Source organism: Perca fluviatilis, chromosome 18, assembly GCF_010015445.1.
Source record: "Perca fluviatilis chromosome 18, GENO_Pfluv_1.0, whole genome shotgun sequence".
Taxonomy (NCBI): Eukaryota; Metazoa; Chordata; class Actinopteri; order Perciformes; family Percidae; genus Perca; species Perca fluviatilis.
Window position 1 is genome coordinate 33,091,586 of NC_053129.1, and position 24,784 is coordinate 33,116,369.

The 24,784-nt window shown below is 40.2% G+C and overlaps 1 protein-coding gene and 1 long non-coding RNA gene across 3 annotated transcripts in view; one reads left to right on the forward strand and one right to left on the reverse strand.

Annotated features, from left to right (window-relative positions):
• Positions 1 to 7,136: 7,136 nt before the first annotated feature.
• On the reverse strand, positions 7,137 to 7,703 carry LOC120547049. Of its 2 annotated transcripts, XR_005637023.1 has the most exons (3): positions 7,681 to 7,703; positions 7,315 to 7,446; positions 7,137 to 7,203 (listed from the first exon to the last, which is right to left on the reverse strand). It is a non-coding gene; the product is annotated as an uncharacterized LOC120547049 (long non-coding RNA). The 2 variants fall into 2 exon arrangements; XR_005637022.1 differs by lacking the exon at positions 7,681 to 7,703 and having other exon boundaries at positions 7,315 to 7,583.
• Positions 7,704 to 7,783: 80 nt separating this feature from the next.
• nt5e (5'-nucleotidase, ecto (CD73)) overlaps positions 7,784 to 24,784 on the forward strand; it is a 28,223-nt gene continuing 11,222 nt past the window's right edge. The window contains exons 1-3 of the mRNA XM_039782728.1: positions 7,784 to 8,328; positions 12,346 to 12,568; positions 19,461 to 19,649. Coding sequence (XP_039638662.1) covers positions 7,969 to 8,328; positions 12,346 to 12,568; positions 19,461 to 19,649 — 772 coding nt within the window. The 5' untranslated portion in view covers positions 7,784 to 7,968. The remainder of the gene's footprint in view (positions 8,329 to 12,345; positions 12,569 to 19,460; positions 19,650 to 24,784) is intronic.

Genomic DNA, 24,784 nt, shown 5'->3' on the forward strand with positions numbered 1-24,784 from the left:
AATTCCTTCAGCACACTGTAACCTAGTGAAAGTGTTGACTTTAATGAAGGAAATAGTCCATCCGACATCATCCATTAGGGAAGAAGATAGACATTATAATTGTTGAGCTGTTAAACTGCATTTTAAAACACCAACTTACAGCAAGTTTCCTTTGAGTTTCACGAGGTACAACAGAGGATTATGGACTGTTACAGACTCCCTGAATAAACCAGAAACCTTGTTTAAAAAAAAAAGGTACAACCCCCAATCCCCAGTGATAAATGTTTGATTAGTACGTATTTGAAAGAGCAGGACTAATATATTGTCTCATGTCTGTGTTCAAATAGAATGAAAGCCTGAGATTAAGGGGGTGAATTAGTGATTTTATTTGACAAGCAGATAACTGCCCAAACAGAACGGCCTCAAGCGAAACACTCAGCTCAAAAAATGGGACAAAGTTGGAATCAACATGAACAGAAGCAGCATTTTAAAGATTTATTTTTCTCAAATCCCCGGGACTTGGCTTACAAACCAAACTCTTATCTACACGAGTTGAATCAACAGACTGGAAATTCCTTCAGCAAACTGTAACCTAATGAAAGTGTTGACTTTAAACATGGATATCATCCATTAAAGGTCCCATGTTATGAAAATGTCACTTTATGAGTTTTTTTTAACATTAATATGAGTTCCCCCAGCCTGCCTATGGTCCCCCAGTGGCTAGAAATGGTGATAAGTGTAAACCGAGCCCTGGGTATCCTGCTCTGCCTTTGAGAAAATGAAAGCTCAGATGGACCAATCAGGAATCTTCTCCTTATGAGGTCATAAGGGGGTTAAATTCTTCCCCTTTCTCTGCTTTGCCCGCCCAGAGAATTTGGCCCACCCATGAGAAGAGAGAGACATCATGGCTTTCAAACGAGCAAAGTGGCAGTTGGTCAAGGCCACCCCCACCCTCCACCTTGCCCCCCTCTCCTCCTCAATAGCATTTAAAGCTACAGACACAGAAATGGCACATACTAAGGAAAGCTCATTGTGGGACTGGCTCTAGTGGCTGGAATTCTCCACCAAGGCTGAATTTCGGGAAAGAGACTTCAGATACAGTATTAGGGGACCACTACGGTCTATATAAAAGAGACTTCAGATACAGTATTAGGGGACCACTAAGGTCTATATAAAAGAGACTTCAGATACAGTATTAGGGGACCACTAAGGCCTATATAAAAGAGACTTCAGATACAGTATTAGGGGACCACTAAGGTCTATATAAAAGAGACTTCAGATACCGTATTAGGGGACCACTAAGGCCTATATAAAGAGACTTCAGATACAGTATTAGGGGACCACTAAGGTCTATATAAAAGAGACTTCAGATACCGTATTAGGGGACCACTAAGGCCTATATAAAGAGACTTCAGATACAGTATTAGGGGACCACTACGGTCTATATAAAAGAGACTTCAGATACAGTATTAGGGGACCACTAAGGTCTATATAAAAGAGACTTCAGATACAGTAGTAGGGGACCACTAAGGTCTATATAAAGAGACTTCAGATACAGTAGTAGGGGACCACTAAGGTCTATATAAAAGAGACTTCAGATACAGTAGTAGGGGACCACTAAGGTCTATATAAAGAGACTTCAGATACAGTAGTAGGGGACCACTAAGGTCTATATAAAAGAGACTTCAGATACAGTATTAGGGGACCACTAAGGTCTATATAAAAGAGACTTCAGATACAGTATTAGGGGACCACCAATGCCTATATAAAAAACTTCAGATACAGTATTAGGCACTAAGTATATAAAAGAGACTTAGATACAGTATTAGGGGACCACTAAGGTTATATAAAAGAGACTTCAGATACAGTATTAGGGGCCACTAAGGTCTATATAAAAGAGACTTCAGATACAGTATTAGGGCCACTAAGTATATAAAGAGACTTCAGATACAGTATTAGGGCACTAAGATAAAAAGAGACTTCAGATACAGTATTAGGGGACCACTAAGGTCTATATAAAGAGACTTCAGATACAGTATTAGGGGACCACTAAGGTATATAGAGCTTCAGATACAGTATTAGGGACCACTAAGTCTATATAAAAGACTTGACCACTAAGGTTATTCGTAATATAACTAAGTTTACTTAGTAATTAGCCTTATATAAGGCTTCAGTACAGTAGCCACTAAGGTTTTAGAACTTCGTAGTATAGGGACCACTAAGGTCTTATAGAGTTTTGCTCTCGTACGTATTGGGGACCACCAATGCCTATATAAAATAGCTTCAGATACAGTATTAGGGGACCACTAAGGTCTATATAAAAGAGACTTCAGATACAGTATTAGGGGACCACTAAGGTCTATATAAAAGAGACTTCAGATACAGTATTAGGAGACCACTAAGGTCTATATAAAAGAGACTTCAGATACAGTATTAGGAGACCACTAAGGCCTATATAAAAGAGACTTCAGATACAGTATTAGGAGACCACTAAGGCCTATATAAAAGAGACTTCAGATACAGTATTAGGGGACCACTAAGGTCTATATAAAGAGACTTCAGATACAGTATTAGGGGACCACTAAGGTCTATATAAAGAGACTTCAGATACAGTATTAAGGGACCACTAAGGTCTATATAAAAGAGACTTCAGATACAGTATTAGAGGACCACTAAGGTCTATATAAAAGAGACTTCAGATACAGTATTAGGGGACTACTAAGGCCTATATAAAAGAGACTTCAGATACAGTATTAGGGGACTACTAAGGCCTATATAAAGAGACTTCAGATACAGTATTAGGGGACCACTAAGGCCTATATAAAGAGACTTCAGATACAGTATTAGGGGACCACTAAGGCCTATATAAAAGTATCCAAAGAGCACCATGTCATGGGACCTTTAAGGGAAGAAGATAGACATAATATCCGCCTGTTGCAAGTTTGAATGAGTTATCAGAGTGACAGTCATCCCTGTGAGTTTCTCCAGTTACAACATGGAGGATTATGGACTGTTAAACAAACACACCCTCCCTCGAGAAACCAGAAACCTTGTATTAAAAGAAAGTACAACCCCCAACAGAAACATCAATCCCAAGTGCTTAAATGTTTGTATAGCACGTATTTGAAAGAGCGGGAATATTATATTGTCTCATTTCTGTGTTCAAATATCATGAAAGCCTGAGGCTGAGTGAGTGAATTAGTCAGTGACGCCTACGATTTGGGACATGAACCGTTAAACCGCTGAACCGTGCACCTTCAACACACATATGACGTACAGAAGATATGAAACTAAACAAAATACATTCCCATACATGCCTCACTTTTATATTTTTGTTAAGCATCTTCTTTTTCAGTGTTTTCTTTTTTTAAATCTTTGTAACATGCTACACATTTTCATTTCTTTTTCATTTTCGTTGTGTAGTTTGTGTAGCAGCAATGTGATGGATTCCACCTGCCATGTCTGAGGGAGGATATTACATCAGTGCTAGCAGTGTGGCTGCAGGCTGTGCATTATTTTCACATTACCGCACTGTTTTGACACTAGCACCCTCATCGGCTTTCTAAATGATTCCTCGTAGCTGGGGGGCTCCGGTGTTGGTCACAGCTTCTCCGGATAGTGTTTTATTTCGAGGCTGACAGTAAGTCATTCTCCTGATGCCGAGTCAGATAACTCAACTCAGGTTATCTGCACATAACGAGTGCATAAGTTCCTAAACAAAATTACTTTTTGTGCAATTGTTTTTTGTATTTATGTAAATATGTTTAGAATAATTATTCATTCACTGTGTGGGACTGAGATTGATTGACAAGAAAAAGTTGTTTTTAATTTGGAATTTATTTGAAAGTTTCATCCCTTCCTGACAGGCATAGCAACAGTAAGTGTGTGTGTGTGTGTGTGTGTGTGGGGGGGGGGCTCGGCAACCTTAGTTCAGTTACAGAGCGTGACATCACTTCCTGTTGGAACCCTTACCCTTGATGTAACCGTGCGTTCATGGGCATCGGAAAAACATTTTTCGTCAACGTCACCATTAACGTCACTTCCTGTGGGAATCAGAGGTCTAGATTAAGCTGACCGAGTTTCCCAGTTGGTGACGCGTTGTTGACAGCTGACGTTTGATGGAGGCAACTTTGGTTCACTGAACATATTTCAATGACAATAAACTGTTTATTGTGGACAAACGCCTCTGCCAAGAAACATACACGGACATAATATGTTTCAGATTATTCATAAATAGGCCCATATATAAAAAAAACACCTTATCCGTGTCCTTTCCCATTGGTTGTCCTACAGATAACACAAACACACACCTGTCCATGTGCTGTTAATATATATATATATATATATATATATATATATATATATATATATATATATATATATATATAATATGCTGCTCGCATAAGAAAACAGCAGGAAATCTTTTATTATTGTTGCCTCCATGTTTTCACACACCTGATGCTCTAGGCTACGGCCAACCGTTGGTGGCAGTCATGCAACAAGTTGTTATGCCAAACGCCAATATAACAGAAGAAGAAGAACACGCATACCGACCATGTGAACGCTGGCAGTCGGAAAAACAACGTAATCACAGGGGCGGTCCCTGATATTCCCAGGTGGCATGAACGTGCCATGAGATTCCACGTGGCATCATTTTTGCCTTTCATGTGATACTCCAGACATTGGTATACAATCAGATCTCACGTTTCACACTCAGAGTGTTTAGTAGATCGGTCTGTCTGCAACAAGTATTTCTTTTACTTGCAACACTGAAGAAAATGGATAGCATGTGTGCTATAGATATGTTGATGGAGAAAGTCAACGCAGAAGTTCAGAGGCTCGAAAGAGACAAAAAGGTCTATAAGAGCGAGAATGAGATCATCTCATAGGATCTCACTCAGCTGAACATCAAACAAGACCAACAGACGGTTGGTCGTTTGGAAAAGCAATCGAGCTCTCCGAAAAGAGAACGAAAGCCTGGAGAAAATAATTGAGGATCAGCGTCAGAAGAACGCTGTCCTCCAGGCAGAAAATAACCATCGGAAAGAGCAGTCCTGGTTAAAAACCCCAGACATGAAAGTAACTATGAAGGCACGCCAAGAAAATGACCTACTCTTGATGAATAACAATGTACCCCAAGATAATTATGTCATTGATGAGAACAGTGGAGGAAGGGAGCCAGACTTTCCCACGCAAGCAGAGGTCTTCTCTGGAGAAATCCTCCCGAAAAAGTGTTCGGTTTCACCCACGGATCGAAGAATTACTCCCAAAGCCAAGGCGATTTCCACACCGTCAACGGCAAGAAGCAGGGGGAGTTAGTTGCAGAATTACATGGTACTTTCATCACCAATAGTATAGAAAATCCTGAGTCCCAAAATGATGGCATCGACTGGAACTGGTGGGAGTCTAATGATTTATTCATCACAGATAGATCAACAGCCAAACACCCCCCTGCACCAAAGTTCATAGCAGTCCTTCCAATAAATACTTCAGTCTGGGCCAAAGTGGTGGACAGATTAATAACTGTGCTGAAACTGAAAAATAGAAATTGAAAGTGTGTTCTGGCTGAAAGACTTTCTCTTTACAGTTAATTAATGAATGGAAACCAGCAGCTGCAACATCTCATATTTGGGGATTTTTACGTTTCTTTGGCTGCAGTTCCTGTTACTCTTTCAGCTGCTACTTCAGGGCAGGGTCTTTTCAGCATAGGGACCTATGTCAACGAGGGTCGGGTTTCCGGTACAGACAGACCAACAACAGGAAAATTTTAACAGTTTTCGACATCTTATTTATCACTAAATTCACTTCTCAGAACGTTTTAGGCAAGAAATTAACTGTTTAGATTTCGATTATAGGCATTCTTGCGAAAATTGATGCCGAATTGACAATTTGCTTAAAAGTTTTCGGAGTTGAGAAGCTCCGTGAAGTGAGGCGACAGCCAGCTGGTGCCTGCCCCGGCCGCTAGCTCCTCGCTGGGCCAGTCCTGCTCAGAGACGCCGCTGTAATGTGTCTCACACACACACACACACACACACACACATATACACACCGCTGTAAGCTGGAGGTCTCTCAGACCGCTCACACACACACACACACACACACACACACACACACACACACACCCTGCTGTAAGTTGGAGGTCTCTCAGACCGCTCTCGTAAATAAGAGGCTTTTATTTCGCCGTTTAAATATCACAACACATGTCCATCATAAGATTAACGGGAACCTGTGGTTAACTGTCTTTTCGGAGTTAAACTCCACACACACACACACACACACACACACACACACACACACACACACACACACACACACACACACACACACACACACAGACAGACAGACAGACACACACACACACGTCCACAGTGCAGCAGGCAGAGGCGGGGGGAGATGCCCATTTCTCTTCAGGAGACTTGTTTAAATTATGACAAATGTGCTATATACATTAGATTTAGTATTTAGTTCATAATTTTTTTGGTGTATTTGTTTTCTGATTTTAACGCTATAAAGACCTTTGCCGTGCTTGCATCACTCCCTTACCCCTCCTATAGTCCCTAAGTCCCCCAGTGTGAAGGCAAAAGGTAAAACCGGTTTTGGGGGAGAGTAGTTAGTAGATCTGCTTAGAAGTGGACTTTTCCTAGAACTACTCTCCTGTAACTACTTGGTCGGAGAGCGGCTATTTAATTCGTCAAGGGAATTTATAGGAAGCATGAAGCGTCAGTGGGACTCATTTCATTTATTAAGGGACTCTATAGAAAGCAGAGGGAAGGCAGAGAGAGTCCCAGTCCCAGGCAGCGGAGAGATGGGAGCGGAGCGCCTGGAGCAGAGCGCCCGGAGCGGGGCGCTCTGCCTCAGCATTGCCTCCTCCCGCTTCTGCTGGGCTTCTCCGTGTCTATTTTTAAGTTCCATAACATAGGTAGGGTTGCTGTGTTAATTTGCTGGTCCAGTCAGAGAGACGGAGGGGGAAATGACTCAAAGTTTATTTGAAAACCCTCAGAGATTCGGGGCTTTGGAGAAAACATTCGGGCTGGAGCCCCAGAAGACACCCCTTAACTCCGCCCCTGTGACACTGTGCGCTCCGATTCCATCCAGCTTGTAATCTTTTGTAGAGAAGTAGTTGTAGCTCTCTTCACGACAACACAGACACAGGTTGGTTCTTTGGAACGGGCGTTTATTGCTTTGCTCTTCTGTCCTTAATGCATCCACATCACGCCGTGAGAACTACATGAATGAACACAGTAAGCACGTCCAATTAATTATACATTACCGAAGACAAGTACAAATTCCGCTTGGCGAGAATATAAACAAAGTTTCACATATAAGATAAAATACCTCGTTGGCTGCTTGTCCTGAAAAGAGGTTCTTAAATCCTAGGAAAATCCTTCACAGTTCGTTTTGACCTCCGACAACAGTGAAACTCCAACTTAATTAGCAGAGCGCCGTAACGTGCACACCTTAGGTTTCCTTTTGTCCATTGACAAATTCCGCAGCAGCGGAAACCAAAACAGAGAACTTTAGTTCCGAGAGAATCAAAACACAACGGACTTAAATCTAACTATTACATCACATTCATTTTAACCTTTACATTTCACATTTCCTATTTATTTACTGTATGAGACTGAATATAAACTATAAATTTACTATGAATTTTGTATTAATTATGCATCATAAACACAGCACATATTTAACAGCACTTACAGTAGTCAACACGTGCGAAAAAGTCAAAGGTTGTGTGTGTGTGTGTGTGTGGGGGGGGGCTCAGAGAGAAAAAGGCGTAGCATAACAACCAAAGTCCTCCTTAGAGCCTTCCTCCTCGACTTTCCCCCCGTCCAGACACGCTCTGTTAGTCTGCCCAGCATGTAGCGTCAGTGGGACTCATTTAATGTTCTAAGGGACTCAATAGGAAGCAGAGAGAGAAGATTAATGTGGGTCGTGTAAGAAAAAACAGCCACAGTTCCAGTTTTCTTTTTTGCGCGCATCGGAGAGATGGGAGCGCTGCGCCCGGAGCGGAGCGCTCTGCCGCGGCTTTGCCTCCTCCTCCCGATCCTCCTGCTGGGTTTCTCCGTGTCCCCATCCGCGACCTGGGACCTGGTTCTCCTTCACACCAACGACGTGCACGCTCGGGTGGAGGAGACCGGCGAGTACTCCGGGAAATGCGGCGGAAACAGCAGCGAGTGTTTCGCCGGCGTGGCACGCAGAGCGACGGAGATCAAGCGGATCCGCAGCACCGAGAGCAACGTGCTGCTGCTGGACGCCGGGGACCAGTTCCAGGGGACCGTGTGGTTCAACTACTACAAGGGAGCCGAGGCGGCACACTTCATGAACAAACTGCGTTATGATGCCATGGTGAGAAACACACAGAGAGATGAACAGGTTATTAAATGTGGACTGCAACCAGTGTGTGTGTGTGTGTGTGTGTGTGTGTGTGTGTGTGTGTGTGTGTGTGTGTGTGTGTGTGTGTGCAGTGTTCAAAATTAACTTTTTGTACACCAGCCAAGTGGCTACTGAATGTTCAAATTTTGACAGCCACTCAATAGATTATATTTATATAGATTATACATGATATTAGTTTTGGCATTTGGCTACTAGATGGATGGATGGATGGATGGATGGATGGATGCATGGATTGATGGATGGATTGATGGATGCATGGATGGATTATAATTATAGTATTCAACTCTTGTTATGATTTGACACTATAAATAAAATTGAATTGAATTAGTCTTTAAAATGTCGGAAAAACGTTGACAGATGTCGATCAACTCAAAGATATTCAGTTTACTGTCACAGAGGACTACTAGAACTAGAACATATTCACATTCAACACACTGGAATCACAGAAGTTGACTCAAACTAATTATCAAAATAGTCAGCGATTTTTAATAGTTGACAACTTCTCCATTCATCTTTGCAGCTCTAAACTGCAGACTGATCAGCTTTCTGTCTGCTGATTTGAATCTACACACAATGGGAAAGGAGGGTGTCTAATGTTAGTTGGAAGTTGCATTCATTATTTCTTTTAATCCCACTAACGATATGTTGAGTTTATAGTGACTTTATTGAACAAAAATGTGTTTTATTTCCATTAATGGACGAAATATCAAGATCCTTTGATGTTTGTTTCTAAGTCCCATAACATAGGTAGAAACTATCTGATATTTCTGTTTCTATAAGTCCCATAACATAGGTAGAAACTGTCTGATATTTCTGTTTCTATAAGTCCCATAACATAGGTAGAAACTGTGTTATATTTCTGTTTCTATAAGTCCCATAACATAGGTAGAAACTGTCTGATATTTCTGTTTCTATAAGTCCCATAACATAGGTAGAAACTGTGTTATATTTCTGTTTCTATAAGTCCCATAACATAGGTAGAAACTGTCTGATATTTCTGTTTCTATGAGTCCCATAACATAGGTAGGGTTGCTGCTCCAGTCAGAGAGACTGAGGGGAAATTACACAAGGTTAAAGTTATTTTAAAACCCTCAAAGATTCGGGGCCGGAGCCCCAGAAGACACCCCCTTCAAGCAGTCAGCAGTGAAAGTCTCTGTCTCAGTCTGGTCAGCATGTGGCAGAGGGAAAGAAGAGAGAAAAGATTCCTGTGGGTTATGTAAGAAAAACAAACCCCAGTCCCCTGTTTCTTCCTCCAGTGTTTTTGCACACAGCAGATCATGGAGAGCAGGGCAGGGACCACATGCCTTCGTCTCGATTCAATTCTTTCACGATACATGGGCGCCGATTCGTATTACGATACGCCGATTCTAAAAGTATTGCGATTCGGTAGTATTGATTAGTGGGATTTTCTTTTCCTTCTTTTTTGTTTTCTAAGAAGAATGAACATCATATGTCAGTCAGTCTGACATTTATTTACTTTCTAAAGAAGAACATAACATGGATTTTCTGCATTTTCTGCAGTTTTGCAGGAAACGGATATAGAGTATAAAAGACTTACATACTGATACTGGGATCTTCGTTGCCTTGCGTACATGGAATCCCAGCCTCCTCGGTCTTGGACCCCTAATTAATAATAATAATAACAATTTAATTTCCTTGACGTAAATGAAGACATTTGCACCATAAATTGATGCAGAAAAGGCACATATTGTTACATACAAATTCACCAGAATGCAGAAAATTGAGGTTTTGATACTCAAAATTTTATGGGGGATGACCCCCCGGTACCGATACGCCCTTGTGTTTCTATAATGAAGTAATTTTGAACCAAACTAATATCTTGTATGTAGTATTATGTGAAAATAAAATAACTGGCCATCGCATCCCACATTTTTAATGACGGGGATCTGTGAACATTACTAAAACCATCAAAGATAAAAAACAGAAGAGTCTCAGTTCAGAGCAGACGAATCAGACTCGACTCAGCAAAAAAGCCGACGTTGATTCATTGATTCATTGATTCAGCTCCGAAGGCCACATTTGGTTTTAATTAGCTTAATTGCAGCAACTCAGAGAGCAACGTTTTAATGGATCAGCTGTCTGATCTTTGTGCCTTTTAGGTTTTGCACCACTTTAAATCTTGATGGAGAATAAATCCTGCACCGTTCCCTGCTGAGGCCTCAAACATTAGATGTTTTAAATTCTTTCCGTGTGAAGAAATGACACGGTGTACGGTAGCCAAAAGAGGTCAACACACTGCAACTTCAGTAAATCAAATGAGCAAAACACTGTGTACAACACCAAGACTGTGGTATTTTTACTTTTACTTCAGTAAAGGATCTGAGTACTGAAGGGAATACTATGAAAAGTAGTGGCCCAAAGGCCCGAAGAAGTTCTGACTCAAATTATTGATACACTCTAATTCCCGCGCGTTGGTTAATGAGACTAATGATGCCAGAACTCAGGGATCAAAACTGAGACGATGGATTAAAGTCAAGAAAGTTTACTGAAGTCCAGCATTTAAAGTGTAACTCTCGCCAAAATGCAACGTAGGGTCTTTTTGTGAATGTACCCGAGTCAAACTTTTGTTTAAAAGCATATTTAGGAAGGAAACGCCACTTTTAATATTTACCGTATTTTCATTTTTCGGTCAGATGTTTTGACTAGCGAGGTGGTAGCGGCCGGAAACAACAAGAGCTACGGTGAGTTGTTCAAAACCATTCTTTTTAGTAAACTCTGGGTACACAAACAATGTTCTCAATGCTTTCGTTAAGGTGTAGAGCCCCTGGTGATACTTGGAGGAAAGTCTCATGTTGTGTCGAGCCTTCTTAGTGGTTTAAAAATTGCTATTTTGAGGCTAGCATAAAAGTGCCCCTACTACTCCCATTCAAAAGGCCATTTGACCGAAAAACGAAAATACGGTCAATCTTAAAAGTGGCGATTCCGTCCTAAATATGCTTTTAAACAAAGTTTGAGTCGGGTACATTCACAAAAAGACCCTAGGTTGCATTTTGGCGAGAGTTACACTTCAAGTTAAAACACACGTGTGGGTACACAAAAAAGATCCTAAACTTCCCTGACCGCAAACAAAAGTAGACGGAGTTCAGGTCCACTCAGTCTCTCTCAAAATTGTGAACCCCGTCTGACCATATCCCTAATCTTTTTGTCTTCTTCCTTGATGGTGTCCTCTCTGTCTCCGGGCAGATGCCTTCAGTTCTCTCTTACATACACACACACACACACACACACAAGTCTGTATTACTATCTTTGTGGGGACATATCATTGACATAATGCATTCCCTAGCCCCTTACCTTAACCTTAACCATCACAACTAAATGCCTAACCTTAACCCTTACCCTCACCCTAACCATAACCTAATTCTATCCCTAATCCTAAAACCAAGTCTGAACCCTCAAACAGCCCTTTAAACTCATGGGGTCCAGCATTTTGGTCCCCACAAAGCTGTGTAGACCCCACAAGTATACTGTAGTCCCCGGTTTTTGGACCCCACGAATCTAGTAAAACAGGTACACACACACACACACACACACACACACACACACACACACACACACACACACACACACACACACTGACCCAAGAGCCACCCCCTGCCATTCCACCTCTCCACCTGGTACTAAAAAACAGTTTCTAACATACTTCTAATTCCTGAACTATAATGTAATCAAAGCTTAAGCTATATTATAAACTTTTATACTGAGAATAACACATCTAGATTATAGAAATATTTCTACAGCACTTCTTCCACCATTGATCATTTCATGTTTGTATTCGGCTTGGTGTTGAACGTTTCCTCTTTCTGAGTTCATCTTTTACTGTCTGCTGAATCTAGAGAAACTAGTCCGTGAGGGTTTTTACTAAACGAGGACTTATTTATGATATGTGTCTGCTAATAGTGAGAGCAACTGTCTGAATGTCGTGATGACTTCCCTTTTCCTTTTCTTCAGGTTTTTGGAAACCACGAGTTCGACAACGGAGTGGAGGGACTCATGAAGCCGTTCCTGGAGGAGATCCAGTGTCCTGTCCTCAGCGCCAACATCAAACCAGACCGAACTCTGGCCCCGACCTTTGGCAACTCTTTTTTACCTTATAAGATCCTCACGGTGGGGGGCGAGAAGGTCGGCGTGGTGGGATACACGTCCCGGGAAACGCCGGCTCTGTCCAAACCTGGTGAGTGGATTTCTCAGATTTCTCTGTTTGCTTCTAACTCTTTCCCGTGTTCATGTGAAGCCCTCCACACTGTAAACATGATGACGTACACAACTCTCGGTTTAGTTTAGTTTATCAGTTTACACATAAACAATACTGCAGAATAATATACACAATAATCAATAAAAGATGTGATGGAGAGATGCAAAAACAAAAACTCAGAGGGGCTTTATCTGGGCACTCTCCAATGAGTCCTCCAATCAAAATAAGAAACTAAAATACTGATAAGAGAAGACAGAGAAGAATAAAAAGCCAAAACTAAAATGACACACAATATCAAATCAACAGAATAAATATGAAAGGTTAAATAATATTAGGGGTCACATGGGTTGTTTACAAAGACATCCCATAGGGATAACATTGCGTAGACAAAAACTGATCTGATCCATATCACTGAACCTCTGTGATTTAAATCAAACTGAAGTTAAGATGTTCGACAGATAGGAGGCCGGAGTTTGTAGTCATTTCAAGTGGCGCGATTATGAAGTTGGTAGTCTATATCGTGGACGTTCCACTTTCGCCGGAAATTCCGCAAGATGTCTTCCATTTTTGGCCGGATGTCCGTCCCCTTCCTCTTTCTTTGTGTTGGCGTTCTAACCTCCGGTGGATTTGTGAGGACTATGGTTAACTGCTCCTCAGATCTCTGCAGGGTAAATCCAGACAGCTAGCTAGACTATCTGTCCAATCTGAGTTTTCTGTTGCACGACTAAAAACTACTTTTGAACGTACACACGTTCCACCAAAACTAGTTCCTTCCTGAGACTATTTAGCAGAGGCAGCGCGGCTCTGTGCGGGGCTTAGCACCGCCCAAGACAATTGTGATTAGTTTAAAGAAATGCCAATAAACTAGAGCACGTTTTTCTCCCATCCAGGAATGCTGTGTGGACTAGCCAGACCTTCCTCCGCAGCTCTGTGGAGGTAGAGCTGGAAATGTGAGACTAGGGCCACGTTCAGCCCTGACAAAACGTAGAACTGTCTTTTAAACTGAAATGGGGGTGCGTTGAACACCCTGTTGTGTACCCAAGTGTACTGCCTTTTTACTACCACAGGTTTACAGACACATCTCTGCTGATTGGGTATCACCTGGGACACGGCCAATAAACGAGAGACACACCCACACCAAACAAGAGAAAATATACCTCAAAGCACGTTGCGCACTGTTTCACACCGTTCCGAGGAAACGCGTCTTTCAACCAGGAAACCGTAGCAAGACGGTGCACACCGTTTTGAGATTGAACGTGCCGTTAGGTCAGGACTAACAGTAGCTGTGTTGGAAACCGTCCCTATGACGGAAATAGTTCCCTATATAGTGTGTTCGCCATTCTGTAGTGGTGTTTGGATTCTCCGCGGTAAATTTCATTCACTATATAGTCCACTATAAAATACCCACAATGCACTGCTAATTTGAGTGTACATACGATGTACCCTACATTTTACTCCTGTATACCACGTCCGTGTTTTCCCGGAGGAGAAGAATCAGCAGAAGGAACCGCGGAAACTGAAAAGGACAAATGGAGCGGGCTTTAGTTTCTAAACAGTGGATATGTAACATGCAACATATATAATATATACAACCTGTTATTATTCTCCTGAGTGCTCGGTTTGTTTCAGGGACATTTTAGAAGTCTTGTAGTTTGATTTTTTTACATGATGCTGGGCCCGCCTCCGTCACACAACGGGCACATCTCCCGACACAACAATGTTTTCAGTGTAGTGTCTGAACTCTGGTTTGGTCGTTCCCTATATAGTTCACTATTTAATAAACACTATATAGGGAATAGTGAGTGAGTGAATGAGGGAGCGGTTTTTGTATGAGCGACCGTTTAAGACATTATTCATTCTGGTACTGAAGGGAATTTTGGGAAAGGTGGAGGCCTGAAGGCCAGGAAAGATCTGACTCCAATTGATCTGTCTGCTCAAATTCCCGCACATCTGTTGATGAGACTAATTGATACCAGAACTCAAAGATCAATTCAGAGACGATAGATTCAAGTCGAGTAACTTTTACTAGTACAGCAGTTTAAGTATTCCAAACACACATGTGGATTCACAAATTACACTAAGTTTCCCTAGCTTCAGACACGAGTGTACGGAGCTCAAGGTCAGCAAAGTCTCTGTCAAGTGAGAGCCCCAAATCTAACTGTCCCTCTCCTCTTATTCTCTCCTCTCGGGTTGGTGTCTTCTCCGTTGCCAAGCAGAATTGTGTGTGTGTGTGTGTGTGTGTGTGTGTGTGTGTGTGTGTGTGTGTGTGTGTGTGTGTGTGTGAGAGAGTGTGCGTATGTGTGCTGCTATCTTCATATACCGCAGCCAGGTGTGAGTTGTCTTTCTTGTTCCACTTCCTCTTCCTGCTTCTCGTAACCTTTTACCCCTTGATCGAACGCACACACACCAACCGCATTTCCTGTTGTTTCCCTTCTCTGTCAGGTATAAAACATTAATAACCTATAATAAACTGTATTCAAAGCTTTAAGCTAAACCATCTGTGCTAGCCTATTCATTGTACAGGGAATACAAGTGTGTCCTCCCTGGATCTCTTTACCATCGTCTCATGACTTACACACAACTCACAGCAATGAGCCCCACAATATAATTTTAAACAACTTTAATACTGAGAATATCACATCTAGTTTATAGAAATATTTCTACAGTACTCTCACATACATCCTTTCACATACATAGTTTTTAACTCACATATTCATACATTTTACTCTTATATTTCTATATTTTAACTCACATACAAATATATTTTTTTCTATCTTATATTTATACATATTTTTTCATACATTTTTCATGCACATTTGCACGCAGTCAAAATGTTAAATAATATATGTATATAAGAAGAAAATGTATGCACGTGTGAAGAAATATATGTCTGTGAGAGAAGAATGTGTGTGTGTGTGTGTGTGTGTGTGTGTGTGTGTGTGTGTGTGTGTGTGTGTGTGTGTGTGTGTGTGTGTGTGTGTGTGTGTGTGTGTGTGAGAGAGTGTGCGTATGTGTGCTGCTATCTTCATATACCGCAGCCAGGTGTGAGTTGTCTTTCTTGTTCCACTTCCTCTTCCTGCTTCTCGTAACCTTACTACCCTTGATCGAACGCACACACACCACCGCATTTCCTGTTGTTTCCCTTCTCTGTCAGGTATAAAACATTAATAACCTATAATAAACTGTATTCAAAGCTTTAAGCTAAACCATCTGTGCTAGCCTATTCATTGTACAGGGGAATACAAGTGTGTCCTCCTCTGGATCTCTTTACCATCGTCTCATGACTTACACACAACTCTCAGCAATGAGCCCCACAATATAATTTTAAACAACTTTAATACTGAGAATATCACATCTAGTTTATAGAAATATTTCTACAGTACTCTCACATACATCCTTTCACATACATAGTTTTTAACTCACATATTCATACATTTTACTCTTATATTTCTATATTTTAACTCACATACAAATATATTTTTCTCTCATATTTCTATATTTAACATACATTTTCATACATTTTTCATGCACATGCAGTCAAAATGTTAAATAATATATGTATATAAGAAGAAAATGTATGCACGTGTGAAGAAATATATGTCTGTGAGAGAAGAATGTGTGTGTGTGTGTGTGTGTGTGTGTGTGTGTGTGTGTGTGTGTGTGTGTGTGTGTGTGTGTGTGTGTGTGTGTGTGTGTGTGTGTGTGTGTGACAGAGAAAGTATAGTAGAAACGGATGGCAGATAATTTCTCGCGCTGTGGTTGGCTGAGAAACTTGCCTTATTCGATTTGTGAAAATACAATAAAAGGAGATTTTACAGTTTTTTTCATATGTAGACCACATTGGACAAGGTCCAGATCCAAACCCACTATACCTAGACTTGTCAAATCTGGACTAAATTAACCCACAGAGGCTAAAGATTCTTAAAAACACAGTTTAGGATTAGTGAAAGCCTTATTCTTTTTTTGTGAAAATGCAATAAAAGAAGATTTTACTTTATTTTTTTAAACAGTTTCAGATTTGCAATGCTTTTATAGCAGGGCAACTGTTTTATTTTAGTGCCACAGCATGGCCTTTGCTAATTGACATTCAACATAGAAGTCCATGTCTCTCCATTTCATTTGTCATAGGCATGAGCAGGTCTCCCTTCTCACTTCAAAAGAAAAGTAGAAAAATGAGAGGAGGATGACATTGGCAGAAGCAGTAAGAGAGGTTGACCAGGGCCAGATGGAGGAAAGGTGGGAGAACAACACTGACTTTTCTTTTTAAGGAGAAGGATTTGAAGAGAAAATTAAACCATTGGCAAATCTATAAAGATATTTTGATTGATTTCCAAAAGGTAAAAATAGCTTTTTCTACTTTTCTTTTGAAGTGAGAAGGAAGACCTGCTCATGGCTATGACAAATGAAATGGAGAGACGTGGACTAAGCAAAGGCCATGCTGTGGCAATAAAATAAAACAGTTGCCCTGCTATTAAAGCATTACAAATCTGAAACTGTGTTTTTAAGACTTTTTAGCCTCTATAGGATAATCTAGTCCAGATTTGACAGGTCTAGGTATAGTGGGTTTGGATCTGGACCTGGTCTAATGTGGTCTACATGTGAAAAAACAGTAAAATCTCCCTTTTTTGCATTTTCACAAATATAATAAGGCTTTTACAAATCTGAAACTGTGTTTTTAAGACTCTTTAGTCTCTCTGGGATAATCTAGTCCAGATTTGACAGGTCTAGGTATAGTGGGTTTGTATCTGGATCTGGTCTAATGTGGTCTACATATAAAAAAAAAAGGGTAAAATCTCCATTTATTGCGTTCTCATAAAGACAATAAAGCTTTCACAAATTTAAAAGTGTGTTTTAGACATAATTAATAATTTACCTTAATGACTAACACTCTTTCAATACAGTAAGAGGTTCAAAAAACGGAGGATCAGTCACTCAGCAATGTAAATTATGTTTCCCTTCTGAATCGGACAGTTTTAAGTTCTCCTTAAATTTCCTCTTAACTGCCAACATTGTAAAAATATGCATCAATTGTCTGAAGTTACCACTGCACACTTCGTACAAAGACTTTCACTTTTCACTTTGCATTGCTTTTGGCATGGATTAATATGCATGCAGAGAGGCCTTCTTCTCAGTATTCTGTTGTAAGTTCTAGCTCACACACAGATACTGTAGATAGATACAGATACATGAAGCAGCACAGAAATAATCACAAAGCAGTTTCTGACATGCATATATTTGGTGTCCCATCATTCCACAATTTTGGTGTTTTTTTTGTGTGGGCAAAATACACATTTTATTTTATTTTTTTAAAGAAGGTGCTTACCATTTCATATTAATAAGTACAGTTCAGATTGTCAGCGTTCAATGAAGGTAAAACAATATTTAATGCAGAAACCTATTGTGGTGTATTGGTTTTGCGGCCAGGATTAAATTGCCAGTAATCTTGAAACTGCTTGTTTTCAGTGATAATTCATAGATGCATTTAATTGGTATTTTAATTTCGATTTCGCGTTAATTACTCCTACATTTATTTGCATGGACCATTCAAACAAACACTTGTTGTTGCGGCAAGTATTTTTGAGCTTCAAGAGTTCACCAAATCTTACTGTTTGGATAACTGTTATTGTAAAAGCATCCTATAGGGGACACACTGACTGACATGACATATTCCCTAATAACATTAAATATTGGTGTGGTGCACTGCCTAAGGCATTGCTTTCTAAAACTGATCTACACACTGGTATTGTGTTGACAGATTGTAATTTCTTATTAGTGACAAATTCTGTAGTGATGCCCTATGCTTGTTGACTCTTGTTAGTCTTGTTCTTTGACTAATGCAATTTTACACAATGAAATGTGAAGTAAATTGTTCTTATTAACTATTTCATTATATATTTGGTATTTGGTTGCTGTATGTGCACTACAAAACAAAATTCTGCTTTTTTCATCTGTGTCGTGTGCTGTTTTCTGTTTCTCTTGATGTCAATTTCTGCTGATTCCCTAATGTTGTTAGATTTTTTTTGTCCTGTTCAACAAAGGACATATGTTAAAACAAGTCAGATTTTAATTCAATTTATTGAGATCTCTAGATCCAAAAGAATGAAAAAATGTGGTTTCACAGTGTTGAACACCTTTTTGGTAAATATAAATAAACATGATACAATGATACCATGACCTTAAAACTATAACAATATCTTTTAAGTAAAGTGCTGTACTGTCACATAGGCAGTGGAAGGCAGTTTTGCTTTATATTACACAACTATAGTAAGTAAATATCCTGTGTGCTTCTGCTGTTGATGTGAACATAATCTTAGTCTTTGTCAAGTTATGCAGTATAGCTCCTGGACGGGTTTGGTTTCTTTTTTAAGACCGCATTATGGTTACATTATTAGGAATGCCTCAAGATTGCAAAATAAATCTATACCGTGATTTCCATCATCTTCAAATGGATGAAAGGTCAGCTGAAGTGTCTCCGTTGTTGTGTCACTGATAGTAATGTTCATTAATGGAACAACAACAACATTGTTTGTCTGTATCTGTGAGAGTGGTCTGGCATCAATAGCAAAGTCACTGTCTGTGTCATAAACACCATTCATACAAGGGTTATGCATTCCAACATTATTGACTATGCCCCATTGCCAAAGCTGAAGTGGAGTTTGCCCTCCCTTGTGTTGAGAGACCATGGCTGTTCCACTGGTTCTGAAATTCAGTCGCAGCCCTTCGAATTTGTGGCAAATAAATATAATGAATTAATTAAGTGAATCTAATACAAGAATTAATAATGTCTTATACGGCCCCTCATGGTTTCGAACACAGCTAGTGTTTCCACATGTCTACCTCCCCTCTCACCTGTCCACGTTACCTTCTGCAGGACCACACCTGCACTTTGAGAATGAGGTGACGGCCCTGCAGCGGGAGGTGGACAAGCTGCAGATGCTTGGAGTGAATAAGATCATCGCTCTGGGGCACTCAGGCTTCACCGTGGACCAGGAGATCGCCAAGAAGGTCCGCGGAGTTGACGTGGTCATCGGTGGACACAGCAACACGTTCCTCTATACAGGTAGATCCGTCACATCTTTATAGATAGATAGATAGATAGATAGATCTTTATTGTCATTGTGTGCAATACAACAAAATGATGTTGGAGCCATCCTCTCCAAATATCAGCATAGAGTAAAAAGTTCAAAAGTTTTACAACACCCCAATTCTTTTAGTTTTTTATTGAAATTTTAGCAGTTGAAGTCCAATGAATAGCTTGAAATGATACAAAGGTAAGTGGTGAACTGCCTGAGGTTAAAAAAAAAGTAAGGTTACCCAAAACTGAAAAATAATGTACATTTCAGTATTTTACAAAAAGGTCTTTTTCAGGGAACAAGAAATGGGTAAACAACATAAAGCTGTTCTGCAGCAATGGAGGTTGATCAAACTTTGAAAGTTGGTGCTACCAATTCCCCCAGGTGTTCACACTGGTCTGGATTACTTACAACCCCCTCTGTTTGTATAAAAGTATTGTTGGAACACACTGTGGTACCATACCCTCAGGAGCATTATTTGAACAGTATTGTACTGCAGAAAGTAGTGTGTTGCTATAAAAATGGCAGGAAAAAGGCAATTAACAATGGAAGAGAGACAGACCATCATAACACTTAAGAATGTTGGTCTTTCCTACAGAGAAATTGCGAAGAAAGTCAAGGTGTCAGTGAGTACAGTATTCTTCACCATCAAAAGGCACTTAGAAACTGGGGGAAACTCTGACAGGAAGAGGTCTGGCAGAGCCAAAGCCACAACAGAATCAGAAGACAAGTTTCTGAGAATCAACAGCTTGCGTGATAGGCGGCTCACAGGACAACAGCTTCAAGCTCAGCTTACAGTTTTTTCCAACTGCTTACACACAAAATCTTTTCATGTCACACGATTTTTGAAACCTCTCACTCAAAGTGCAAAACTACACAGCAAATCTTCAAAACCATAAACTATTTCTCAGCCTTTCACTCAGCTTTCAATTGCATAAAACACTTTTTTCAAAACATTAAACACAATTCTCTACCTAAGACACAAAAATCTAACAAGAAGTGACTTGCTTTCCTTTTCTAAACACAACCAATCAAAATACTACACACACACTCCTCACATTTGCAAACACATTATGTCATAACTGAACACTAACCAATCATTGCTTTAGTATAGGCCTATACATAGGTCAAAGGTCAGATTACCTGTTTTGAACAATGGATGCAAACAATAGACAGAGAGCAAGGGGAGGAGGAGGGAGAGACAGGGGACAACAATGAGGAGGAGGAGGAGGAGGGAAGAAGAGTAAGGAGAGCCATCTCTGATGAGATCAGGGCCACACTTATTCATTATGTGATCAACCATATTGACCAATGAGAGAAGCCATCTTGAGTAGCTTTACAGTGGCATCCATACTGCAACTATCTAATGACTATTTCAGCATTATAAATCAATCAGACTTTGTTTTGCACAGAGTGCATACAATTCTGTCCCCCCCCCCGCCCCCACACTCAAGCACGCACAAACACTCTCAACACACACACACACACACACACACACACACACACACACACACACACACACACATACACATAATCTTTATTCTAAAAATGATACCTTTGGTTTACATATGTTTATACTTTTGTTTTCTTGTTTGATGCTACTGTATACAACACTGTGCTACTCTTACAAGCGTAATGTTTTGCCCAAACAATATTTTCTGTTTTACTGTAACATTACATTGTTTTTTACAGTGCACTTTTCAACCCCTCTCAGCAGATGACTTTCTCTCTAGAACATTGTAAATGTAGATATAAGCCTATGAAAGACTAAAGAGCTTTAGATTTAGAACAACAGTGTGTACATGGTATATCCAAAAATTACTATTATGAAAAAAGTGTTTGCCATTTGATGCAAATGCTTCATTTTGAGATGTGTTTATGGTATTTTGAATGCAGTATTTCATGAAGGAGATGTGAGGCATTTAGCATTTTGTGTGTGCAGTTTTAGGAATTGTGTGTAGAGTTTTGAAAAAAGGAGACATAGTTTTGAAAACGTGTGTAAGCAGTTGGAAAAAACTGTAATAGAGGTCGTAATAAGCAAGTCTCAGTTTCAACTGGAAAGAGAAGACTTGGAGCTGCAGGTTTGATAGGTCGAGTTGCAGCAAGAAAGCCATTGCTAAGACGTCAGAATAAGAAAAAGAGGCTGGCCTGGGCCAAGAAACATCGTCAATGGACTACTGAAGACTGGAAGAAGGTGTTATGGACTGATGAATCAAAATTTGAAATCTTCGGTTCATCACGCAGGATTTTTGTACGCCGTCGAGTAGGCGAAAGGATGGTTCCTCAGTGTGTGACATCAACTGTCAAACATGGAGGAGGAAGCGTGATGGTCTGGGGCTGTTTTTCTGGATCCAGGGTCGGTGATTTGTACAGAGTGAAAGGCACCCTGAACCAAAACGGTACCACAGCATTTTGCAGCACCATGCAGTACCCTCTGGTACATACCTGTCAAGTATCCCGTTTTGGCCGGGAAAGTCCCGTATTTTACCCTTCTTTCCCGCCGTCCTCCCGTATTAGTATTTTCCCGTAAATCTCCCGTATTTTAACCTGCGTTATTAAAAAATAATAATACCCCGGACCTGAGCGGAGTAAAAAAAAGAAAAAAAACATTCCCAATCTGAGCTCTGTCACTAGCCTCGCGATAACTGCCACCTGCAGTAACCTACTACAGGTACTGTAGGTGGCAGTTGTAGCGAGGTTAGTGTGTGAGGTCAGATGATGAGTGACAACGCAGGGGAAAAAAGAAGAAAAAAAACAGAGACGGATGATGGACGCTACGACAGAGACGGTGCGCTGCCAAAACTTATGAAGGCTTTACTAATTCCCCATAGCAATGCAAGTTCAGAAAGGGTGTTTAGCATGGTACGAAAGATTGTTCCAGAGAATAGGAGGACGTTAGACAACAGAACTGTTTGCGCTCTACTCTCATGTAAAATTAACCGCTCTGGCCCAGCCCACAAATACACTCCTTCCAAAACAGTCTTAAAGAGTGCAAAGTCTGCAACAAATTTGTACAATAACTCACTAAAGAAAGGTTATGTGAAATTAAAAGAAAAACTGTAAAAGAAAAGCAATATGAAATGAAAATAAAATGTAAATGTAAAGACAAGCAATGTTATAAATTGTAAATGTTTTCAGCATTCTGCATCAAGTGGTGATTTTAGCTTTCTTGTACACCTGTCTTAAAATGTAAGGGATACTGGAGCTTGGTTGGGGTGGTCGGACTGCTCGAGGTGAGCACCGGAAAATTTCCCTTATTTTCAAATCCCAAACTCGACAGGTATGCTCTGGTATGCGCCTAGTTGGTCAGGGGTTCATCCTACAGCAAGATAATGACCCAAAACATAAGTCCAAACTATGCCAGAACTACCTTAGCAAGGGGAGGAGGAGGGAGAGACAGGGGACGACAACGAGGAGGAGGAGGGAAGAAGACGAAGAAGGAGAGCCATCTCTGATGAGATCAGGGCCACACTTATTCATCATGTGATTAACCACGGATTGACCAATCAGAGAAGCCCATCTTGAGTAGCTTTACAGTGGCGTCCATACTGCATGCAACTATCTAATGACGATTTCAGCATTACAAATCAATCAGAATTTATTTTTGCATACAATCCCCCTCCCCCCTGACACACAAGCACGCACAAACAGACACAAGACACACACACACACACACACACACACACACACACACACATATTCTTTATTCTAAAAATTATACCTTTGGTTTACATATGTTTGTAATTTTGTTTTCTTGTGTCATGCTACTGTATACAACACCGTGTTACTCTTACAAACGTAATGTTTTGCCCAATCAATATTTTCTGTTTTACTGTAACATTACATTGTTTTTTACAGTGTACTTTTCAACCACTTTCAGCAGATGACTTTCTCTCTAGAACATTGTAAATGTAGATATAAGCCTATGAAAGACTAAAGAGCTTTAGATTTAGAACAACAGTGTATACATGGTATATCCAAAAATTTACTATTATGAAAAAAATTTCTCATTTTGAAGGAGATGTGAGGCATTTTGCATTTTGTGTGTGCTGTTTTGGGAATTGTGTGTAGAGTTTTGAAAAAAGGAGACCTAGTTTTGAAAACGTGTTTAAGCAGTTGGAAAAAACTGTAATACTACACTGTAAAAAATACTCTGTTACAAGTAAAACTCATGCATTAAAAATGTTCCTTCAGTAAAAGTCTGTAATTATCATTGGGAAAATGAACTTAAAGTATTAAAAGTAAAGTAAAATCCTCCCATTTTAGAAAGTGTAAAGGATCCAAACAGTCTCATCATCTCAGCTGGACTTGTAGTCCGTTATATTGTCGGCTAATTTACTTTAGAATCAAACCTCAGATTTAATAAACTACATGTGTTCTGTGTGCAGAAATCTTCATGTGTAACTAAAGTAACTAGTAACTAAAGATGTAACAGATGAATGTAGCGGAGTAACTAAAGTAACTAGTAACTAAAGCTGGAACAGATGAATGTATTGGAGTAACTAAAGTAACTAGTAACTAAAGCTGTAACAGATGAATGTAGTGGAGTAAAAAGTACAATATGTCAATATGCCCTACACTTTAAGCTCTTTTTTTCGCCAAATGGAAGATATTGTAGCATCATAATATTGTGGCGTTATGAGGAATGAGCGTTACAGTTAGATTATAACTTGCTTGACTTGATCTTCTTGTGTTTTTCACTGAGCAGAACTGGTCCGTTTGCAAAGATCCTAAACTGCTTGTTATGGTTTCATTCCCCTCTGCTGCAGTGCCTGACACTGAGTGGAAACTTTGAGTTGACTTACTAGCGGTTAGCCCGGGAGTAAACGCACATGTGGGTGTGCTCCATAAATAACATTGTAGTGTTTTATACAAATAGCAGGGAGCAGTCACTGAGCAGGGCGGGGAAAACAGTTGTTGGTTTGGACCTCAGGCCACAGCAACTCAAGGATTCAGGCGGCGTGCTACTCTGTGGCCAGCACTGACTAGCCAGTGATGCATTCAAGACCTCCTTTTTGTGATTTGTGCTGTAAAATTCACACGACACAAAAAGAAAAAGAAACATGAACTTGGTATCAGTGCACGGGTGTAACTTTGGGTTCAACTTTGGGGCGTGGGGGGG